Source organism: Salvia hispanica, chromosome 4, assembly GCF_029641045.1.
Source record: "Salvia hispanica isolate PSC_SH4W2 chromosome 4, Shi_PSC_v1, whole genome shotgun sequence".
NCBI classification, from domain to species: Eukaryota; Viridiplantae; Streptophyta; class Magnoliopsida; order Lamiales; family Lamiaceae; genus Salvia; species Salvia hispanica.
In genome coordinates this window covers 37555139-37575744 of record NC_142695.1, presented here as the reverse complement: position 1 = coordinate 37575744, position 20606 = coordinate 37555139, and the positions used below count along the sequence as shown (strand labels likewise).

At 34.7% G+C, this 20606-nt stretch overlaps 1 protein-coding gene across 4 annotated transcripts; it reads right to left on the bottom strand.

Moving 5' to 3' along the window:
• Positions 1-784: 784 nt before the first annotated feature.
• Positions 785-10955, bottom strand: LOC125195084 (uncharacterized). Of its 4 annotated transcripts, none has more exons than XM_089057418.1 (17): positions 10697-10759; positions 10220-10287; positions 9678-9768; positions 8953-9108; positions 8676-8843; positions 7720-7870; positions 7382-7461; positions 6681-6953; positions 6446-6589; positions 4094-4228; positions 3669-3767; positions 3074-3130; positions 2732-2936; positions 2514-2632; positions 1988-2056; positions 1341-1439; positions 785-1262 (listed from the first exon to the last, which is right to left on the bottom strand). In XM_089057418.1, exons 4-17 carry the CDS (start codon positions 9103-9105, stop codon positions 1023-1025), a joined length of 1992 nt encoding a protein of 663 aa, XP_088913544.1. In that variant the 5' UTR covers positions 9106-9108; positions 9678-9768; positions 10220-10287; positions 10697-10759; the 3' UTR covers positions 785-1022. The 4 variants fall into 4 exon arrangements, with proteins under 4 accessions (XP_088913544.1, XP_088913545.1, XP_088913543.1 ...); XM_089057419.1 differs by having other exon boundaries at positions 9678-9750; positions 10697-10731; XM_089057417.1 differs by lacking the exon at positions 9678-9768 and having other exon boundaries at positions 10697-10955.
• Between the last annotated feature and the right edge of the window lie 9651 nt (positions 10956-20606).

Genomic DNA, 20606 nt, shown 5'->3' with positions numbered 1-20606 from the left:
TGTTATTTTGTGAGTAGTCAAAAGAGGATAATATAAGAGTGATTAAAAATAGGAGTGGTGTTTCCAGTTTAAAAAATATGTCATTTAGAGTGAAATAACCAAAAAGGAAAAATGAACTCCCTTCGTATCATAAAAATATGGGCAATGAGTATAGCACAAAAATTAAGACAAAATTGGTAGAGTAAGAAAGAGAAAGAGACGGGAATGGTAAAATAAGAGAGAGGAGGAGAATGATAGTTATAGTAATTTTATTGATAGTGGGACATACATTATTAAATTAATATAACTTTCACAAAATGGAATACACATTTTTATAGGACTGACAAAATTAGAAAGTACACGTTTTTATGGGATGAAATGAATATCATGTAAAATGAGACGGAAAAGTATAAAGTACTAGTTTAATCATGAGTAGTTATTAAACGCTTAAAAGTTCAAATAAAAGACGACATCAGCGTCTCAAAATTAATAAAAATTAACTTATTTTTTAAAGTAAGTAGTTACTAATGATCAACAATACTTAACTGAAACTTATGATAAATCGGGTTATAAATTGCGATTGACTAAATAACACACCAATTGGTAGATATTGTAATCTTTATAGGGCCCATTAGGCCCACAACAAAAGTCCAAATCCCAAAGCATGCTGTTGTTTATAAAATTGATATATGCTAATTACCTACCATGGCATCATTAATATATGTTGAATGTAAAAGATTTCATTATTACACAAACTAATACATATATTTTTTCATTATTAATTTATCATTGTTTAGGAGAACAGTGACGAGTAGGAGCCAAATCCAATATCACAAAATTGCTAGCAATAGCAGCTTCCAGACTATAATTGCTGTGTAATCGTCAAATAATCTCTACCTTCTAACAATAATACAATTCATATTTTTAACTTTCAGGGTGAAGGTCAGAAAAATCAACGGTGGAATGAGAAAACTAATGCCAAAGGAAACAAAGTTTAATGACTCAAAAGGTGGGAAGTGATTAAAATCAAAATTTTGAGGTCATCAAGACCTCTTCACAGAAGCAGTGGCAAAATGTGGATGGTGAATAAAATCGAAGGAAATTTTGAGCGACGGTTCAAGACTTCCTAACCGGCAGAGAAGGTTTAGAGCAACATGGTTATGTTCTGCGACCTGCTCTATCTGGCGAAGCTCCCCCAATCTGTCTGGATCGTTTGCAAAACTACCGCGCAGCTCCTTTGCAATCTTTTGCGCGTCTTTGAAGCAGTTATGCATGGATAGAGTCTGGGAAATGATAAGCGTCAAAATTTGTGGAAGAAGATAGTTTGAGGATGTATACAATGACTAATGACTAATACTTACAGAAAAATGAGTATTAGCTAGAGTCTCAGTGAAGGAAAAGAAGGATGCATGATCAGGAAGAGAAGCCTTCTGCAGCAGCTCAAAGTGCTGGACAAATCTCTGAAATTTTTGTGAACATCAAGGAACCATCTTGTTTGTAACTGTTAATATTCCAATATAAAAAATTGACAAAATTAAACTGTGGAATGTTGCTGATGCTAACACACCCCTCCTATGCATGCCATCTAATCTCGAAACTAAGGAGTTGAGGGGAGTGGAAGATGAGGTTCTTCCAAGAAGGACTCATACAATGATATATAGTTGCGAAAAAAACATATATTAAAAAAAGGTATGAATTCTGGAAAGTTTAAGTTAGCGACTTATGGGTATAGTATCTACTCCCACCATCCCACGTTACTTGAGTAGTTACTTTTGGACAAGGGTGGTTAATGATTAAGTGGAGAGGGACTAAAGTAGAAGAGAGAAGAGAGAGTAAGTACGTGATACTAAAGTAAGACTAAGAGATTAAATGTGTTATTTTTTGCCATAAAAGGAAATGACTCATGTATCATGAGACAACCCTATGACTTTAGAAACATGGGATGAAAGGAGTGTTTTCCAACTAAAGAACTCAAGCACAAACAATGGAACAAGTATAATACAGATACCTCCTGCTCAGTGTTGAAAGGACCCTGACACAAGAAGATATTGTTTTCATTCCGTAAGGAAGCAAGTATCTGTTCAATAAGAATCAGAACAGTTAGTGTGCAATTAATAATCATTTTTGTAAAAGATAAGTCATTCAACTTGGACTAACACACCCTAATGATAATATTTAGGTTTCCTACACCCAAGTTCTGGTACATAGCATTGCCATTTAGAGCAGGTTCTGATTTAAGCAAATATTAATCTATATTTTAAAGTTAAAGAACATAGAGTCCACTGATGAATACACAAGGGGACCATAGCTCCATGTAACATAATTAAAGATTAGCGTCAATCTATATATATACAGTTGATGATAACAGCATCTAAGCTATCGTCTGATTGAACCGACCACTGTTACTCAGTCTCAAATCCATACACCATACTCACTCTAATAGATGTCTAACATAATCAGGCATATAAAGAATTAGTTGATCTAATTAACTGGGTTGAGATAACATATAAGACATACTACAAGAGGATAATTACCATCATAAGACCTTGCGAAACATGTATGTAGCACTGAAGGAACAGGACCACAGGTGGAACTTGATAGTCTTTGCCAACATCCTTTACAAAATCTTTCTTCTTTTTTGATTTCCGTCGGCCTGCTCATGAAGCAAAAGAGTTGATAAAGCTCATACGAAAAGTGAATATTTGACATTATGATGTGACATGAAAAGAAGATAATCTTTGGATTTACTCACTAGAATCGTTGCTCAGCATTATTTTGAGATGAGTTTTCTCGGCTAGCTTGATCAGGATGACATAAATGTACCAATATACCATGCAATATTCATCAGTTGAATATAGCTCTAATTCAAAGCCAAGCATAAGGAAACGTAAAGCTATCCAGTATGTTTGCTCCTCTACCCAAATGAGGATATGTTTGCAGACCTTTAACAACAAGTCCTGCAAGAAGGGAATAAAAGATTCAAGGACATGCAAGTTGATTCTTAAAAAGCTTGATAGACTACAACAAAGAACGGGCATGCACTGGTGCAGAAAATAACATGCGACATGATGATCACAAATATGCAGACATCGACCTGTTCAACTGAAGTGCTTGCAGTCTCCCCAAACTCCTTTCTAAAAGCCAACTCAAGCTGTTTGAGAAGAATGCAAACAAAATATTAATCAGCCACAATTATAGGTAATCAATCAGATAAAGCTGTGAAGCTGAAGAAGCATTAACTCTAGTCATCAACCAAATACATTAAACAAGGCCAACATTGCTATTTATTGAATTATACATCAAGATGGTAGAGAATACGATTTAGTTCAGGTTGGACACCCCAGGATTTGGATAATTTCAACAACAATCATTGTCAACTTGTTTATCACACCTGCATCTAATCAGTTCTGAACTTCAGATACACCTATTCCAACTAACCCACTCTAGGAAAGAAATGTCTATCTCTTCTTGGCACCAACCACTTCAAACTAAATAAACCAAAACTTCAGATAAAATGCTTTCATTTCTGGAATACCATAACTTAGCTACAACCTGCAAGTCTAGGAGTTATGAACCAAAGGTAAGATTCACAATGGAACATGGATACAAAAACAATACAAGGAAAAAAACAGCAGATTCATGGAACCAATACATTGTGATCTATAGTTTTATTGTGAATATCAGCAAACCTGTACATATATTATTCGCCAATCCTGTAAGATCTTCCCTAGTTTACGCCTCTGCCATGCAGTGTTTGTACATAGGACTCGGAACAAAGTGGTAAGTAACTGCATCAACAAGGTATGTTTTCATTAAATTTTAGAGGCTAACAAGGTTGAGGAGAAAGATATTTATAAAAGCCCATATTATGCCAATATGGGAAGGAACAAAGTGATAAGTAACAGCATCGACAAGGTATGCTTTCAGCTAAAGTTTAGAGACTAACAGTGTTGTTGGGGGGGGGGGGGGGTGTGTTATTTTTAAAAGCCCATGCAACACTTTTTGAAGCTTGGTTATGTAGTAGAAATTCCTAAAATACAATCTAAACTTCAGATTGTAGCAGTATTTGTTAATACACGGGAAAGCTTTATCAGGAAGACAAGTTGCACTCTACCTGCCCTAGTTGTTGAACACTCTCATTCTTCTGGATATCATGATTCCTTGCGCCTTCAGGTAATAGGGCAGCCTTGCATATGACAGCAAATAAAGATTCCCGTCCATAAAGCTTCCCATCTTGTACCAGCAGAAGCTGTTCATTAGCTATCCGCGTTAGGAAACATTGCATAAGGCATAGTGGCATACGACTTTAATCAATAATCAGTAGAATTGCGGAAGGACAATCTTATTGAAGACTAACATATATCATGCATGAATGAAAAACAAAGGGGCCGAAACTCATTAAAGTTCGCTATTCAAAAACGAGATTCAATAAGAAAATGAAATATAAGGCATAAATCATTATTTAGAAAGAAGTCTCAATAAAATGGCAGGATCATGAATCCACCACATATAAGTAAAACAGATCTCTCTTTATAAGAATATTATATATTGTCTAACAAGAGCATAAAAAGGAACCAATTCATAAACCCAAACGTAAGTATTTTAAATTAATATCTTCTTCCACATAGTACAAACATAATCAATGTGCATCTGCATAGGCATCATGAACATTTGAAAGCATTCATGTTCAACTGAGGCACCTTTGCTAAATCCATTGACTTATGTTGCTTAGGGGCATTTTAAGAAGACAAATTTCACATTCTCACTTGGTTAGTTAAGGCACTTTTGCTTTATTCCATTGTTTTTGTTGCTTAGGGACATTCTAAGTTGTCCATTTGCATCATTGTATTGAGTTGGCCACTTTTTGTGTTGGCTGAGTATGCTCAGTATATTTCTATACAAATCCTTGACCAATAAATTTACTTTTATGGACCAAGGTTGAAAAAAATGGGAGGCAATGACCACCACCCAAATTAAACCTGGGACACTGACTAAATTGTAGCTAGGCTCACTTAGTAGCGTTAAGTCAGACAGCAGGGGTCTGTCATAACCTGCAAATTTGTAGATTGGTTTCAAGACAATTTTCTTCACCTAAAGACTCCAACGTCTGAGTACGAACGTGTTCCAAAAAAATTAGCCTCATTCTGTAAAAGTACCACACTGAACCTCGCAATCCCCCATCCTTTACTACAAAGATGATTCATTAAGGAGCGCACACAATTGAATAAGCAATTACAGGAAATCTTAGGTCACATTCTTAAAGCCTTTCTCCATGTTTCAGTTACAGCAATCTATGAATTGTTCCAGAAGGACTATAAAAAAACCACAGATGTAAAAGGCGACGAAACAATGTCAATGCATATACCTGCAACAGTGCAACCAACCATCAAGAACCACTTACTAATAGTATGTATTAATTTGACCAACATTCTCTTGTTTTTTTCCATGAGATCATCTGATCATTATCATCTCCACTGACATTATTCCATCAAAAAATGTTCTAAAGGCCTGTTTCAAGATCACCATGCAATTGTGCTCCATGTAAAAACTAATGACCCTAAGTAGGATTCTAGATAACTTTCAAGTTATGTAGATACTAGGGGATTTCGGATGGGTAGTCCAAATAAGAGACAGCAAAACCATACTATAAGTGACACATTTTCCTTTTTCAGATGTCCCACTCTTATTGACACATTTCCTAAAATGGAAACTTCATTATCTCTACTTTATTCTCTCTCCACTCAACTCACAAAGCACAACTGCATAAATTCCAAATAGGAAATGTTTCACTCAAAGTGGGACAGAGCCATTGAGGGAGTATTTGGAGCTTGCATTCCACATAACAGGCAGGCAAAAAGTGTAGAGCCTGAAAGGTTTCCATTTCCAGAACTCCAGAACAGTTTTAAACAAGATATTTGCAGAAAGTGGCAAATGAGAGAGAGAGAGTGAGCTTGGCTTTACTGAAAGAGTTTGGGTGACAGGCATTACTTTTGATAACAACTTTCAGCCATACTATGCACTTGCCACCACCCGATGTATCACATATTTATCAAGTATTCATTTTATCATATATCTTCGATGTTGCTCCAACAACTGTGCCATAGCTATAAGTTTAGCAGGCAGTCATCTGATAAAACATTCTGATTGTACTTGCTTATCTTGTGCCGTCAAGATCCTAGTCTTCCTTTATGCTGGACTCTAGATTTTAGTTACAAGCACTTATGGAACCCATGCAATACTTGGCATTAATGCTGCACAATATATGTTCCCTTAACCATGTTTTTCAGTAAGAACGTTTCAACAAGCCTTGGACATTTTTTATCTAGTACCTTATCTAGTAAGAAACCCTCTCAATAAATTAATGATTATTTTTATTATTCTTTCGGAGTGGTACAGTTATAAATATTGGGATCAAAATATCAATATTTAAACAAAATTACGAAGAAGAGAAGTGCCAGATTCGAACCTGCATATGAGCTCGAGCAACCAAATCTGGTTGAAACTTCTGCACATCAACCACAAAGCGCAGGGCACCTTCAAAAACAGGATCCAATGAGTAGGAACATATAACATCTAGATCATGCAGAAGCTTCCTGAAATAATCAACTGCCTGACAGAAACAGAAGAGAAAAATATATCAAAGTTATTTCCATGTCTGGAATGGATGATTAAAAGGTTAAATAACAGCAACAGAAACCAACCTTTTTCCAGCTTAGTAGTTTAATTGCACGGGGTGGAGTTGGGGCTGCTGACCTGCTGTTTAATGTAGAATCGAAACCAACTGGTTGACAACCCGAGGCAGTTGTTTTCTCATCTTCATTTTCGACAGTTCCACATGCAGAGTTGTCTCTCAGAAATTCCTCAGTTCTAAGCATGGAATCTAGCTCAGATAAGCAGGAAATAATATGTTTCTTTGCTAACTCCAAGCCTCTTCCTTGGGGTTTCCTCAAGCATGTCAGTACATGGTAAAAGTGCTGAACACACGAAAGAGCACATTAGGAAAGGAAAGAGCAATATTTTCAGATGAGACAAAAGGACAACAAATCCAATACTTGAAAAACATATATGACAAAAGCAAAGAATTCAGGACAAAAGAACATCTTACCACATGTTTCAATGTGGCAACATACTGATGGCATGGAAGAAAGGAAAATGGTAGGAAAACAAGTTTATGTGGTAACTTATAAAGAGCATTGGGGGCATGACAGGCATGTGCATGTGGCCATTCTTCCCCAGGAGCCAGCCACTAAACAGGTATGGCTAGCACCTAAATCCATCATGGGGCACTTAATGAAGCATTCTAGTGCAAATGTGCAATAAATTCAAAAGCATCTAAATGCATCTCACATTCACAATAAGGAAATACTATGGACTTGGTAATTAAGATAATACAAGATAAGACCTTACGAAAACGTATGCGGCACAAAACTGCTTTGCAAAAGCCTTCTTCAAGATCGAGATGAGTTTGCAGGGGCTCTACATCTGCACAAAGCAACCAAATTTACCATGAAACTTAGATATAGTAGTTTGGTTAAATTATTTCAACCATTTCGAAAAAGCATACTACTATTATAATTCTGATTCTTGTATATGTTTCTTATGCCAGAAGTAGCTCAGTGTGCCAATTTGCATATATACAATTATTTCCAGGGAAACTGAGAAGCCAGTACAAAACCATACTGGAAGTCTAGTAATTCTCTGATAGTTCTTGAAAATCACTAAGAAATGTGAGGTCCATACCTTCGAGAACCGTCTTTTTCGACACTGGTGCTTTACATGCCTTCAGTTGTCGACAAAGTGTTTCATCCACTGCATGTATCATTGATAAACATTTTTCATCTCCATTGACCTTCAATGGTAGACCATAAGCCATGGTGAAAATATCTTCTTCCTGTACAACCATACTTTGTTATTAGACAGAATTAAAAATATACACTCTGAAAGTCTAATACACTTAAGATGGAAAATAATACAAGGACCGATAACCAGGCCACAAACACTGCTGAAAACAAGAAGCAAAGACTGATAATACCATATCTTTAACCCATCCAGAAGGTGAAAAATTGGAGACCAGAGCATGATACCAAAAAAAACCAGAAAGGGCTGTAACTTAGACTAAAAGAATGATGCAGTAGACACACACAAAATAATGTTCCAGTACCAATATCCTGCTTCTCTTCCTATTGGGTAGTTTATGATATGAGAGAAGAAGATGCCACAAAAAGGGCTAAATGTATTAGCTTCTAAAATATAAAATTAGAAACAAAGAATTTTTATTACTGAGAATAAAGGCAAGAAAAGGTACGAGTCATCCCTATTCCCTCAAAATATAAATATCATCCTATTGAGATGATAGAACTCCATCTCTAAATCTGATACAAAATAGGCTTGGAGCTCATTATGATTTGACATCTACCAAGCTAGTCAAAACCTAGCCTATACCATACCTTCTCTAGGTATTCCTCTTGACACTCAAAAGCGCTTCAGCTCACAGTGCTGAAACAATTACCCCCAATCCCCATACAACTTTACTCTTTTTTTGGCTAATGAGGTAGCGAGATACTTCTGACAATTTTATCCCCATGAGAAAAAGAGCTGAAGATTCAATTATGTACTTATGAAACAATAGCCAAAATATTGAAGTACTAGGAGTATAATTAGAAAATAATGAGCAAAGATTCGTTGAAGTACTTTACTTCATTTGTGCGTGCCTCTGAAACAGCTGAAACAAGAGCACTGCAAGTAGCACGTATAACTCTGCAGAAAGAATGCAGCAGGGCATGAGATGATGTTCTCTCAGGCCTCAAGAGGTAGATGCAAGAAAACACTGTTTGCGCTAACGAACCTCCTTTATGCCATGTTGCCTGCATCAATAGAAAATAAAGTAAGAGGAGTATAATCGTAACCATTTATAGACTGCTATCTAGAATGGCTGCTGAATTACTGATTCTCCTGGAAGATGTGCAACAATACCTCACAAGCAAGAAAATGGTCCATTATATCAATAACACATTGAACATCACTTGTTCTATCAAAGCTCAGTGGAATAGGAGCAGCACCATTCTCAATGGCTTCATCAACAGAATAATAAGTCGATACAATGCCTGAATCCATCTTTGGGTCCATTATCTGGTAAAAAAAGAAATTTTATCAATAAAACATAACACAATAGAGTAGGAACTACAGCCTATTACAGAGATTATTATGATCGTGCTAAATTACATGTTTCATGCTATTTAACATGAAAAGGAAAAAATGTCCTCTATAATTATGAGTTACGACGAACAAGTAGTCTTGCTCTTGCATACCAATGACAAGAAGATGTGCTAATAAGCTGTTGGTACTTTTTTTCTCTATTATAAAAGTATAAGATAAGGAATCACAAAATAAAGAAGACCGGAATAAACTAAATTACACTGCTACAAGTTTATAGCAAGCTAGTGCTACATTAAAGTTTGAACCCAGCACATTTAGATGTAATGTAATTCAATTTGAGGATAGGAAAACCAGATGAAGCAAGATGAAATTACCAAATTACCATTAGCAAAGAAAATAACTAAAGTTAATGTGCCTTTCTAACCACTTTTGACATGATAACATAATTTTTCTTCACACATTTTTTTGAAAAATAGTTATTTAAAAACTGTCTCCCAAATTGAAACGACTTAGGGCAGTAGCCATGAGTAAATCTTATGTACCTATTCTATCCTCCAAAGTTTCTTTGAATAGTCCTCGGGTGTGGATTTCCTTATATTGAATACACAAGGATAGCTGAATACATATCGATACCTGAAGTTTAAATGAGGCACAAGGATAGCTGAATACAGCTCACAACCAAAGTTTTAAAGAGCATCAATCATCTAAAAGTGGCAAAATAACATTTATAAAACCTCATGCCTCAACCAATTAATAGGAGCATGTTCAGGATACACTCTCTAGCCTCATGTGTCATGTCACATGATAATTGTAAATTCGCTTTCTAAAAACAATATCATCATAACTTCTAATGAAATGAGAAAAGAAATATCACCTTTTATTTATCATTGTGAATATAATATAATAAAAACATTCTTTTTCCTGAAAATATGCTGCATTGACATTCTCTTCTCACCAAATAAAATTGACATCCATTGCTGATATTTCTCATTTTTTTCCTGAATCACTTGAGCTCTACCTTATCGTACTTGCAATATACCTTAGGAGTAATTACATAGGTCTTTCAAAAGAAGAGTAGTATTACCTCTAAAGCTGACATGGCAGCAAACAGATTGAAATTCTCCCCATTGATGAGTTCATCATTTCGAAGATCTGTAAAATAAATTACAAGAAAAGGATCATTAAGATGCTGCGGTCCTTATTAATTTTTCTAGGGGATGGGGGTGGAATTGAGCGAGCGCATATAAGTAGAAAATTAAATCAATCACACCAAGTTGGGCGTGGAAGGGGTAAAAAAAGAAGAAGGTGCAGAACGGAGTTACATAAGAAACTAAAAATATGTCTCCGAGTTAATTCTCAGCTTAGTTTTGCTGCATCGAAAAAACATACATATACATTGAAATATTCCCCAGCAAAAAATATTTCTCAGCTTAGTTTTGCTGCATCGAAAAAACATACATATACATTGAAATATTCCCCAGCAAAATTCATCGTTTACACCGGAAAAAGGGAATCCATACAGCAATTGAATAGAATTAACCACATATGGAGAGGAACGGACCGTGGCAGGCACGATGGAGGAGAGACGAGACATCAAACCAGGTGGTGTCCTTTCCGGAAGGGATGGAAGAGCTTAACGGTGCTTTGGCGTCCCCTCCTCCGTCGGCTTCAGCCATAATCAATCTCGTGGCTTTTCAGTATCCCGTTCCGTGAGTTCGTGAGCGTGTGTGAGAGAGAGTGGAAGAGATATTCTGAGGTTTTTCTGTGAGTGAGACTCTGAGAGTGAGGAGGAATCTGTGTGTTGCTTCTGAGTTCGGCAAATTGCTGGGTCGGATCCGGCCATCCGGGTATGTATCCGTATGTTTAATTTATTTATTTTAGATGTAATTTATTTTTTTTATATATGTAATTTATTTAGGCTGGTCAATTGTTAACTCAGATCATAGGATTTTAGAAATTTAGTGGTCTAAAATTTGTCACGATAATTTTTGTTTTTAGTAATTAAATTGAAAAAGATTAAAAAATATATCAAATTAGAATTTTGCATGAAAATGTCAATATAGTGTTTTGAAAATATCAACACAATGCATTATATTTACATATTTTATATACTATGTTGATATTTGTTGCTGTACGAAAAAATTGAAAATTTTTGAATTTTTTTTTCAAATTTTGATATCGGAACATATGCAAGTTATCATCCTTATAAAATTATCTTTAATTTTATACATGTTGTGTGAAAAAATAATTTAAATCGAGAAAGTTATATGTGTTTTAAAGTTATGGGATATTTTTCAAAAGTTAGTTACAACTAATTTGTTGTAAATTGACCTTAAGAGCATCCTCATCCGTGCTCTTAGCTAAGAGCACGGAAGTGGGCCCGGACCCACTTTTACTCCTTGTCCTTAGCTAAGAGCACAACAACCACATCCGTGCTCTTAGCTAAGGAAAAGCTCAAGGGTCTCACCATTCTCTTATTCAATTTAAATAAAAACATTTCCACAATATTAAAATGCATTAAAAATATCCGGAATATTTTACAAATTAACAAAATAATTAAAAAATACATAATTCAAATCCTAAAAATTAAAAATTACATAAGTAAAATCCTAAAAATTAAAAATTACGTAATTAAAATCCAAAAAAATTAAAAAGACCCCCTACTTGTTGCCGAATTTCGCACATATGTGATTAATTAGATCTTTTTGTAGCTCAATGTGGGCTCTTGTATCGCGCATTGTGTGTCTTGAAGTTAGCCGTCATCGGTCCTTCGTCAGCTATAATCATGTTGTGCAAGATAATACACGTGTACATGATGTCGGCGATATTCTTAACGTACCAAAGCCGAGAAGGGGACTTCACAATGTTGAATCAGCCTTGAAGGACCCCAGAAGCGCTTTCGACGTCTTTCCGAACAGACTCTTGACGCTGCTCAAAAAGAATCCGTCTCGGCTCTTATGGATTGCTGAATGTCTTCACGAAAGTCGACCACCTTGGGTAGATACCATCGGTGAGATAGTAATATAACATTATAATTATTCAAATCTATCAAAGATTTATCTAGGAACAAATACATAAAATCTATAAAATAAGAATAAAATATTATATTACCACTATCCAAATCCATATAGAATTTATCTATGAATATAATTCATATAAACTCATAGGATAATAATAAAATAATATTACCATTATCTAAATACAACTAGGATTTGTCTAGGATAAATCCGCATCAATCCATAGGATATAGATAAAAAAAAATTAGATGGGTTATTATCCAAATTTAACTAGATTCATCTAGGAATTAAATCCCTACAAATCCATAAAATAAGGATAAAATCTACCATTAATCCATGATTTAATACTAAATCAAATCTTATATAATATATAAAATCCACAAGTTATATATTCAAATCTTAATTCTAAATTAATCTTAAATTATTTCCAAAATTGAATCCAAGGATTTGGAAATCCTAATCAAAATTTGGAAAGCGGTTACACGTTGAGCTATGCGAGGCGACGGAACACGAGTCCAGGAACTGCCCACGAAGGGCTCCCACTCGCACCACAACCACTGCTGTTGTTCTGCGTCGCGCAAACTGCCCAGCTCGAGAGCATGGGCTGCCGACACAACTTGGCCAGCCCGCCGTTGCTGCTGCCACTCAACGCTGCTGCTGCACGGAGACACCGCTGCTGCGTCGCTGCAACTCCGCCGGTGCTGCAGTCCGTGCGTCTCGCAAACTTCCCAGCCCGTAGGCATGGGCTGCCGACGCAGCCTGCCCAGCGTGCTTGCTTCAGCTGCGTCATCCACCTCAAGTTCGGGAAACTGCCTATGAAGGACTCCCACTCGAAGTCTTACCGCCGCCGATTGATAATTCAAGCAGCCGAAACTGCGGTGTGACTGATTTTGATGTCGTAGCCGTCGAAGCAAAAGCAATCACATAATTTGCCAAAAAAATAAGAATTCTATCGATTCATGTTGCAACAACGAATTATAACCATCTATACACCAAGGTAATGATTACTTACATGAACTGAATTATGAAACCATAATACGTAAACTTAATGATTAATAACTTGGAGAATTAATTCCCCATAATCAATCAGAAGAAGGATTTTCGAAGTTCTCATATTATAAAATCATATAATAAGCAACGAAAACACAAACGTTCAAGCAATTCACATAACATGAAATTAATCCACATAATCAGAGCTAAAAATTGGCTCTGATACCAATTGTTGGGGTTTGGTGCCTCTTGCACAGCGGAAGACTTGTAGAAAATAAATAAATCAGACACGGATCTATTTGACCGATTATGGGATCAATCAATTCACATGTTAAATACTCCCTCTGTCCCGCTTTAGCAGTCCCATTGACTTTTCTGCCATCTTTTTGTAAAAGTAATAAAAAATAATTAAAGTGGAGAAATGGTAAAGTAAGAGACACAATAATGTAGATAAGACTCTTCTCTATATTATTCTCTCTCTTAATTTACCATTTCACCTCTTTAACTATTTTTTATCATTTTTACAAAAAGAAGACAGAAAAGTCAATGGGACTGCTAAAGCGGGACGGAGGGAGTAGATAATTGCATGCTAGAACGCAAATAATTCATGCTCAAAGAAAGTAAATCCTAAACATGAATTCTACGGTTTAGAGTTACCGATTTGATTCTCCAAAGAATCGTCGATTGCTCGCGCCTTCTCCACGTGATGATCTTCAATACTAGACCACGGATCTTCTCTCTGGTTCCCGAACTGTATCTCGATATCAGGGTGGGCTGATCTCATCGGGATACTAGGACTTAAATAAAGAAGACAGAAAAATTCCTCACGGAGGAGAATAATAGAAAAAATCGTTCCCTCTCTAATTTTGGGAGTGGCGTGATTTTCAAGAAAATAATAATGTATTTTCTGTCTCCTTTATTCTCCTATTTATATTAAGTTCATTTTGGACCCAGACAGGGATCTATGGAAGGTTTTTGATATGGGTTCCCCCAATTAGCTTTTTACTAATTAAATTGAACCAACAATTTAATACAAGCTTATATTGGAAAATTACGAGCAGCCACTACAGAAGTAATATTGAACTCTCCCCATCCAAATCCGAAATTACAAGTAATCCGGGTTTCCCCTTTGTTTATTATTTATTTCTCACGCTTAAGATATAAATGTCCATTAATTAATTAATGTTTGCTATTGACTTAATTAATTAGCATCTTATTAATTCCAAGAGTAGACTTAGCAAGAAACATTTATTTATTATTCATAAAGTCATAAAACTCCAACTGGCTAGTTTTCCGAATAATAAAACCTTGTTCGAGCTCCTCTTGAGGACATTATCAAACGAGACTCACCTCGCGCACGATTCAACATAATAGCAATCCTAGCACCGTTAGATATTAATCACCACTACCCAATATATCAGGATTATTGGGTTGCGAAAAACCCGCACCATTTGATAAGTCAAGTAGTGCATAATCAATACCATATGCTCAATGCTAACATATGTAGATTAAGAAATAGTATTTTATCAAGACCTAGTCTTTCAGTAGATAGCATAAAGACACGTCTTGCTGTTAGATCCGTTCAGTGCTATACCACACCAATGTCATCTTATTTCAGTAAAGCTTAGAAATACGGACTGACATTGCAACCTTTCACGATAGGTAGCCAAAGCCTATCTAGGTTGTGAAATTCTTCTTTTTCTTTTGCAAAGCATTGCATAGATCTGACCGTGTTACCTTAAAGTGGACGACGCCGACAACCAGTCTACTAAGCAAAAGACTTAGACTTTGTTTACTTCTTATGCATTTAAATGTTTGTAAAACATCTAATAAATGCACAAGCAAACACAATGTAATAATAATAGTGATTCTATTCGTGAGAAACTGCTCGAATAACACTGAATCGGATTACAAGTGGATTGTAGAGTTTTACGTATACAAGCAAGATTCTATTCGAGCAAAACTTGCTCGAAACATGCTTTTCAGTATACCAAACCTAACAATCTCCCACTTATACTCAAAACATGCTTTCGAGTATACCCACTGCCAAAAACTCTCCCACTTATACTCAAAGTAGGTATTTGTACTAGATATATCTAACTACCATTCATTTCACTAAGTGAAAGAAAAATCTGTTTGGTTGTTCTTTGATAATATCTTTTTCATCATAATGTCTTTGCTGCGTACTTGACCTTTAATTAATTTCATCTCCATATGTGATTGCTTAGCTTAATAAACTCGTGTGTCCCTTGAGTTAGCCTTCACTAGAGTAATAAAAATAATACTCATAGGCATACTCAAACTTAAGATTAAAGCTATTAGGAAGATATTCCTAAGATAAACACATATTCAGAGGATGACTTACTCGTTCACTGATTAGTCATAAAACTAAGACAGTGTAACCCCAAGGACATTACATGTTTCCCCATCCAAATCCGAAATTACAAGTAATCCGGGTTTCCCCTTTGTTTATTATTTATTTCTCACGCTTAAGATATAAATGTCCATTAATTAATTAATGTTTGCTATTGACTTAATTAATTAGCATCTTATTAATTCCAAGAGTAGACTTAGCAAGAAACATTTATTTATTATTCATAAAGTCATAAAACTCCAACTGGCTAGTTTTCCGAATAATAAAACCTTGTTCGAGCTCCTCTTGAGGACATTATCAAACGAGACTCACCTCGCGCACGATTCAACATAATAGCAATCCTAGCACCGTTAGATATTAATCACCACTACCCAATATATCAGGATTATTGGGTTGCGAAAAACCCGCACCATTTGATAAGTCAAGTAGTGCATAATCAATACCATATGCTCAATGCTAACATATGTAGATTAAGAAATAGTATTTTATCAAGACCTAGTCTTTCAGTAGATAGCATAAAGACACGTCTTGCTGTTAGATCTACATATGTTAGCATTGAGCATATGGTATTAGGAAGATATTCCTAAGATAAACACATATTCAGAGGATGACTTACTCGTTCACTGATTAGTCATAAAACTAAGACAGTGTAACCCCAAGGACATTACATGAATGACTGGTAAACTAGAATATAGTTACTAGCCTTTCTCAAGTACTAGGGTATATTCCCTACCTCAATCAAAGTCCTTTGCTATGGTTAATATGATATACACTTGTCATGCATAAGCACAACTAATATCAAACTTAGTACACACTATAGCATACATAAGACAACTATAATCCGAAACTAGTCTCATAATCCAAGATCTCACTAAGTGTCAAACGACACTTGACTAGAGACAAGATAATTCCATCTTGAAAGGTATAAACCTTTTCATGGAGTTTCTAAAGCTAAAATGTTCCAAGCAATATATAGATATAGGATTCCTAAGATAATCTCATCATTCTTTCTAGCAATCTTAAAAAAAACTTAGATGCTCAGAATGTAATTAGTTTCTCTTTAATCATTTATCTTAAACTGGGTACACAACCACTTTCCTACGCTAGATGTCAATTTTAGTTGTTTGCAACTTTTGTAGATTTCATCATCGTAGAGTACCAATAATACCATATGTAATGCACTTTCAACTTCCTTGTGCTTACAGCACTGCTATGGGCAAAAGTCAATTTCCAGACATTTGACAATTTTGATAAAACACATATACTCTGATTTAGATGCATGCCTAAGACCACGAAGGTCTTTATAAGCTTCCAATCATGTGTTTCTTGCCCTTTATTACATACCCATTAGGATGTTCCATGTAGATGATTTCTTCAAGAATTCTATTAATAGAAAGTTGTCTTGACAATCATATTACATTCATTCTAACTTATGTAAGTTCTGATAGACAGTAGGATCGAATCAATCCTGGCACAACGACAAGCGAGAAGATGTTTCTCTTTGGGCATAACCCATTGTCATTGTCTAGCCTTTTGAGATCCACATTTACACTTGAAAATATACTAGCTCCCACTGACTGACATAACCTATAGGTAGTTTTGCAAGTCTTGTAAAACATGTTGTCTATCTTAGATTGTAGTTTGGAATCTATCACCTTTTCAAGGATGAATATCCAAATGAACCAATACTACATTGTAGTTAAAGGGATTATGTTCAAGTTAATCTAAGACTGAGTCCTACGACACTCTTAGACCCATGAACTTATTATGTTCCTAAGAACGCTCCCACTACGACCTGGTTCTCACAATCATAGGTTTTGAAGTTGATTTTATTAGTGCAAAAGTTTCTAATGGTATGAATCATTGGTAATGTGGAAAATCCGATATCTCTCTCTTTATCTTGAGAGTTATCACATTATTAGGTTTGTAGTTCCTCTCTTGATATTCATACAAGAATTCTATCTTTGAAGATTACAGAACTTATAAATTTACATCATTTGGGACAACCTTAAATCATACCTCAGTACTTCAACTCCAATCACTTGGATACCTTTCCAACACGTGTTGGAACAACATTACAACTTGAGATGCGCTAGACTAGAGACGCTCTAGTCCACAACTCGTGATTTGTAGAAGGTACTGATGTTGGTAGTTTCTTTGACGCTGTCCCATCAATGATAAGATTTTAATGAGTACAACTCATCACTTAATCAAACTTGTCTTAGAAAGACTTTGATTCCTTCTTACATAACAATCCCATTCTTTAGAAGAATGCTTGGATTTGTTAATGGAGATTAGACTCCCACTACAGATCATAACACTTTGCTCGTCTTCTTATGGTGTAACCCATTAAGACTTGCTAGTATTTCTATGACACATTTCTATAAGTATTCTGAATCAAATGGTTCTAACTCATAGTGCATCAAACAGACATTCTTGACATTCAAGCTATTTATCAAACAAATTGTTAAAATCTTGATAGTTTAGATCAGTTTGAATATTAGCTAAGTATTTTCTTGGCCTTAAGATTAAGAGCCATAAATACTTTATCATTCATTGTTTAAGAAGTTGATGTGTTGTTTAATACTCAATCTTGTTGCATTATTATTGTTTTAATACTATGATGCGTTGAACATCAATCATAAAACAATAGTTGAGCATTAATAGCTCCCGCTGCAACAAAATCCTAACTGGATTAAGATCTCTTACTTAGAAGTTGCATTGTCATGTAAGTCATTGTCCTTCTATAAAATAGGTCAATCCAACTCACAAAGCATCTTTTCTCGCTTTAAACAAACTTTGATGACAATTCAGGCTCTTCCACTTCCATATCTAGTCTTTTGTTCAAATGAACTAGGACTAAAGAAAAATGCAGCTTTTATGAATTCGTCATCTATCATGTTACTTTCCTCTAACAGTAATATAACGACTATTATTCTGAAAATTTTCTACTTTTCAGTTAAACCTTTTTGTAGCCATTTCTTATTACTTTAGGCGATTACTTGTGTCAGAAACTATTTGAGTGATCAAAAGATCCTCAAAACATTCTGTCACTCTAGGATATTCGAATCGAATCATCTTGACAGATTCTATTGCTATCCATCTTTCATCGTCATTAACCAATACTTGTCAAGCTACTTAAAGGAAAATAGCTTGACCTTATTCCTCAAAGAGCTTGTCAAGTACATGCATAATGCATTCTCGAACATTCTTCGTGGAATTATGTCGAGGAAATGGAGGACATGAATCATTGAGTATAAACTCCAAGCTTTCAGCGATGAGAATCTTATCCATTTTCGTTTCCAGTCTACATAATTTAGGCATTCGAGTTTACTTTCTTTAAGGATCGCAGACAAATATTAAATGACCTAATGAAGATTTGGCAAATAAACTTATTATCACATACTTATGCTCAATACATAATCACAAATAACCACAAAACAATTATGTATCTTGCAACTGTAAAATCGAAAACAGGTACCCTCCATAAGAGGTCAATACCCATTCACAACTTTAACATTTTTACTGTTCACAACATCGACGAATAGTCCAGAGACCACAAAATGGCATGGCCGCCTAATGTTGCCTAAACACGACCATCAGATTTAGCATTACAGAATTTTATCTCTACAACACACTCCCATGACAATGTTCATGTGCTGATGACAAAATCAAGCTATCTCATAAATTTTGATTGAACCCTGAAACTCGTAGTTCCTTAGGATTATTGTCCCCACAGAGTGGGTGGCGATAATATTAGGAACCACTTTCTAGTTCATTCTATTTATTGTGTGAGAAGTCCGCCCTTATGAACTTACTGTTTCATAGGATTATTGTCCCCACGGAGTGGGTGGCGATAATATTAGAAACTAGCTTCACAAAATTTGGCAGACCAACCGATGGAGACCGTATACAACGCACTTATTGTAATCATCACTTAGATATTTTGTATGATTTTTGCATAATTATCACATAAGCAGATAAAGCAGATAATCCACTTAAAAAAGATAAACACCAAATAAACAGATAAATCCATTTAATGCATGACATTTAAACACACGAGATAATTAAAGACAATTTATTTAATCTAGTCAAGGGAGAATCAATTAAATTATTAAATTTTATCTTGGATAATAATTATCCAAATTCATTTAGGATTTATCAAGATAGAGTTAACTATCTAAATCCATTTAGGATTATTCTAGATTTTATTTTGATAAAATCAAATCTTATAATTCAAGATAACGTTGATCTAGAATTATCATTATTTAAATCGTACTAGGATATTACTAGATAGAAACAGTTCCATCATAATCCCTAAGATAAGAATATAAACCTATCAACCAAGATTTATACAAATCTTAATTCTATTTAGAATAGACATCCAGAATATATCAAACATTACTTAGGATTTCTTAGATAAATAAATTTATCTAAATCCAATTAAATAAGGATTTTCTTATGTATCATTAACATCCTAATCTATCTAGGACACAAATCCAAAAGATAAGGGTAACTTAGATTAATACTTATTTTAATTCATCTGAGATTTGTCTTAATATAATTAAATCTATTCAAATCCATAGGATAAAATATATTAATATAAATGTTTATCCTGATTCATCTAGGATTTATCTTGGATTAAATCCATATAATAAAATAATATTATATTATAATTATTCAAATCTATCAAAGATTTATCTAGGAACAAATCCATAAAATCTATAAGATAAGAATTAAATATTATATTACCACTATCCAAATTCACCTACAATTTATCTATGAATATAATTCATATAAACTCATAGGATAAGAATAAAATAATATTACCATTATCTAAATCCAACTAGGATTTGTCTAGGATAAATCCACATCAATCCATAGGATATAGATAAAAAAAATTAGATGGGTTATTATCCAAATTTAACTAGATTCATCTAGGAATTAAATCCCTACAAATCCATAAAATAAGGATAAAATCTACCATTAATCCATGATTTAATACTAAATCAAATCTTATATAATATATAAAATCCACAAGATATATTCAAATTTTAATTCTAAATTAATCTTAAATTATTTCCAAAATT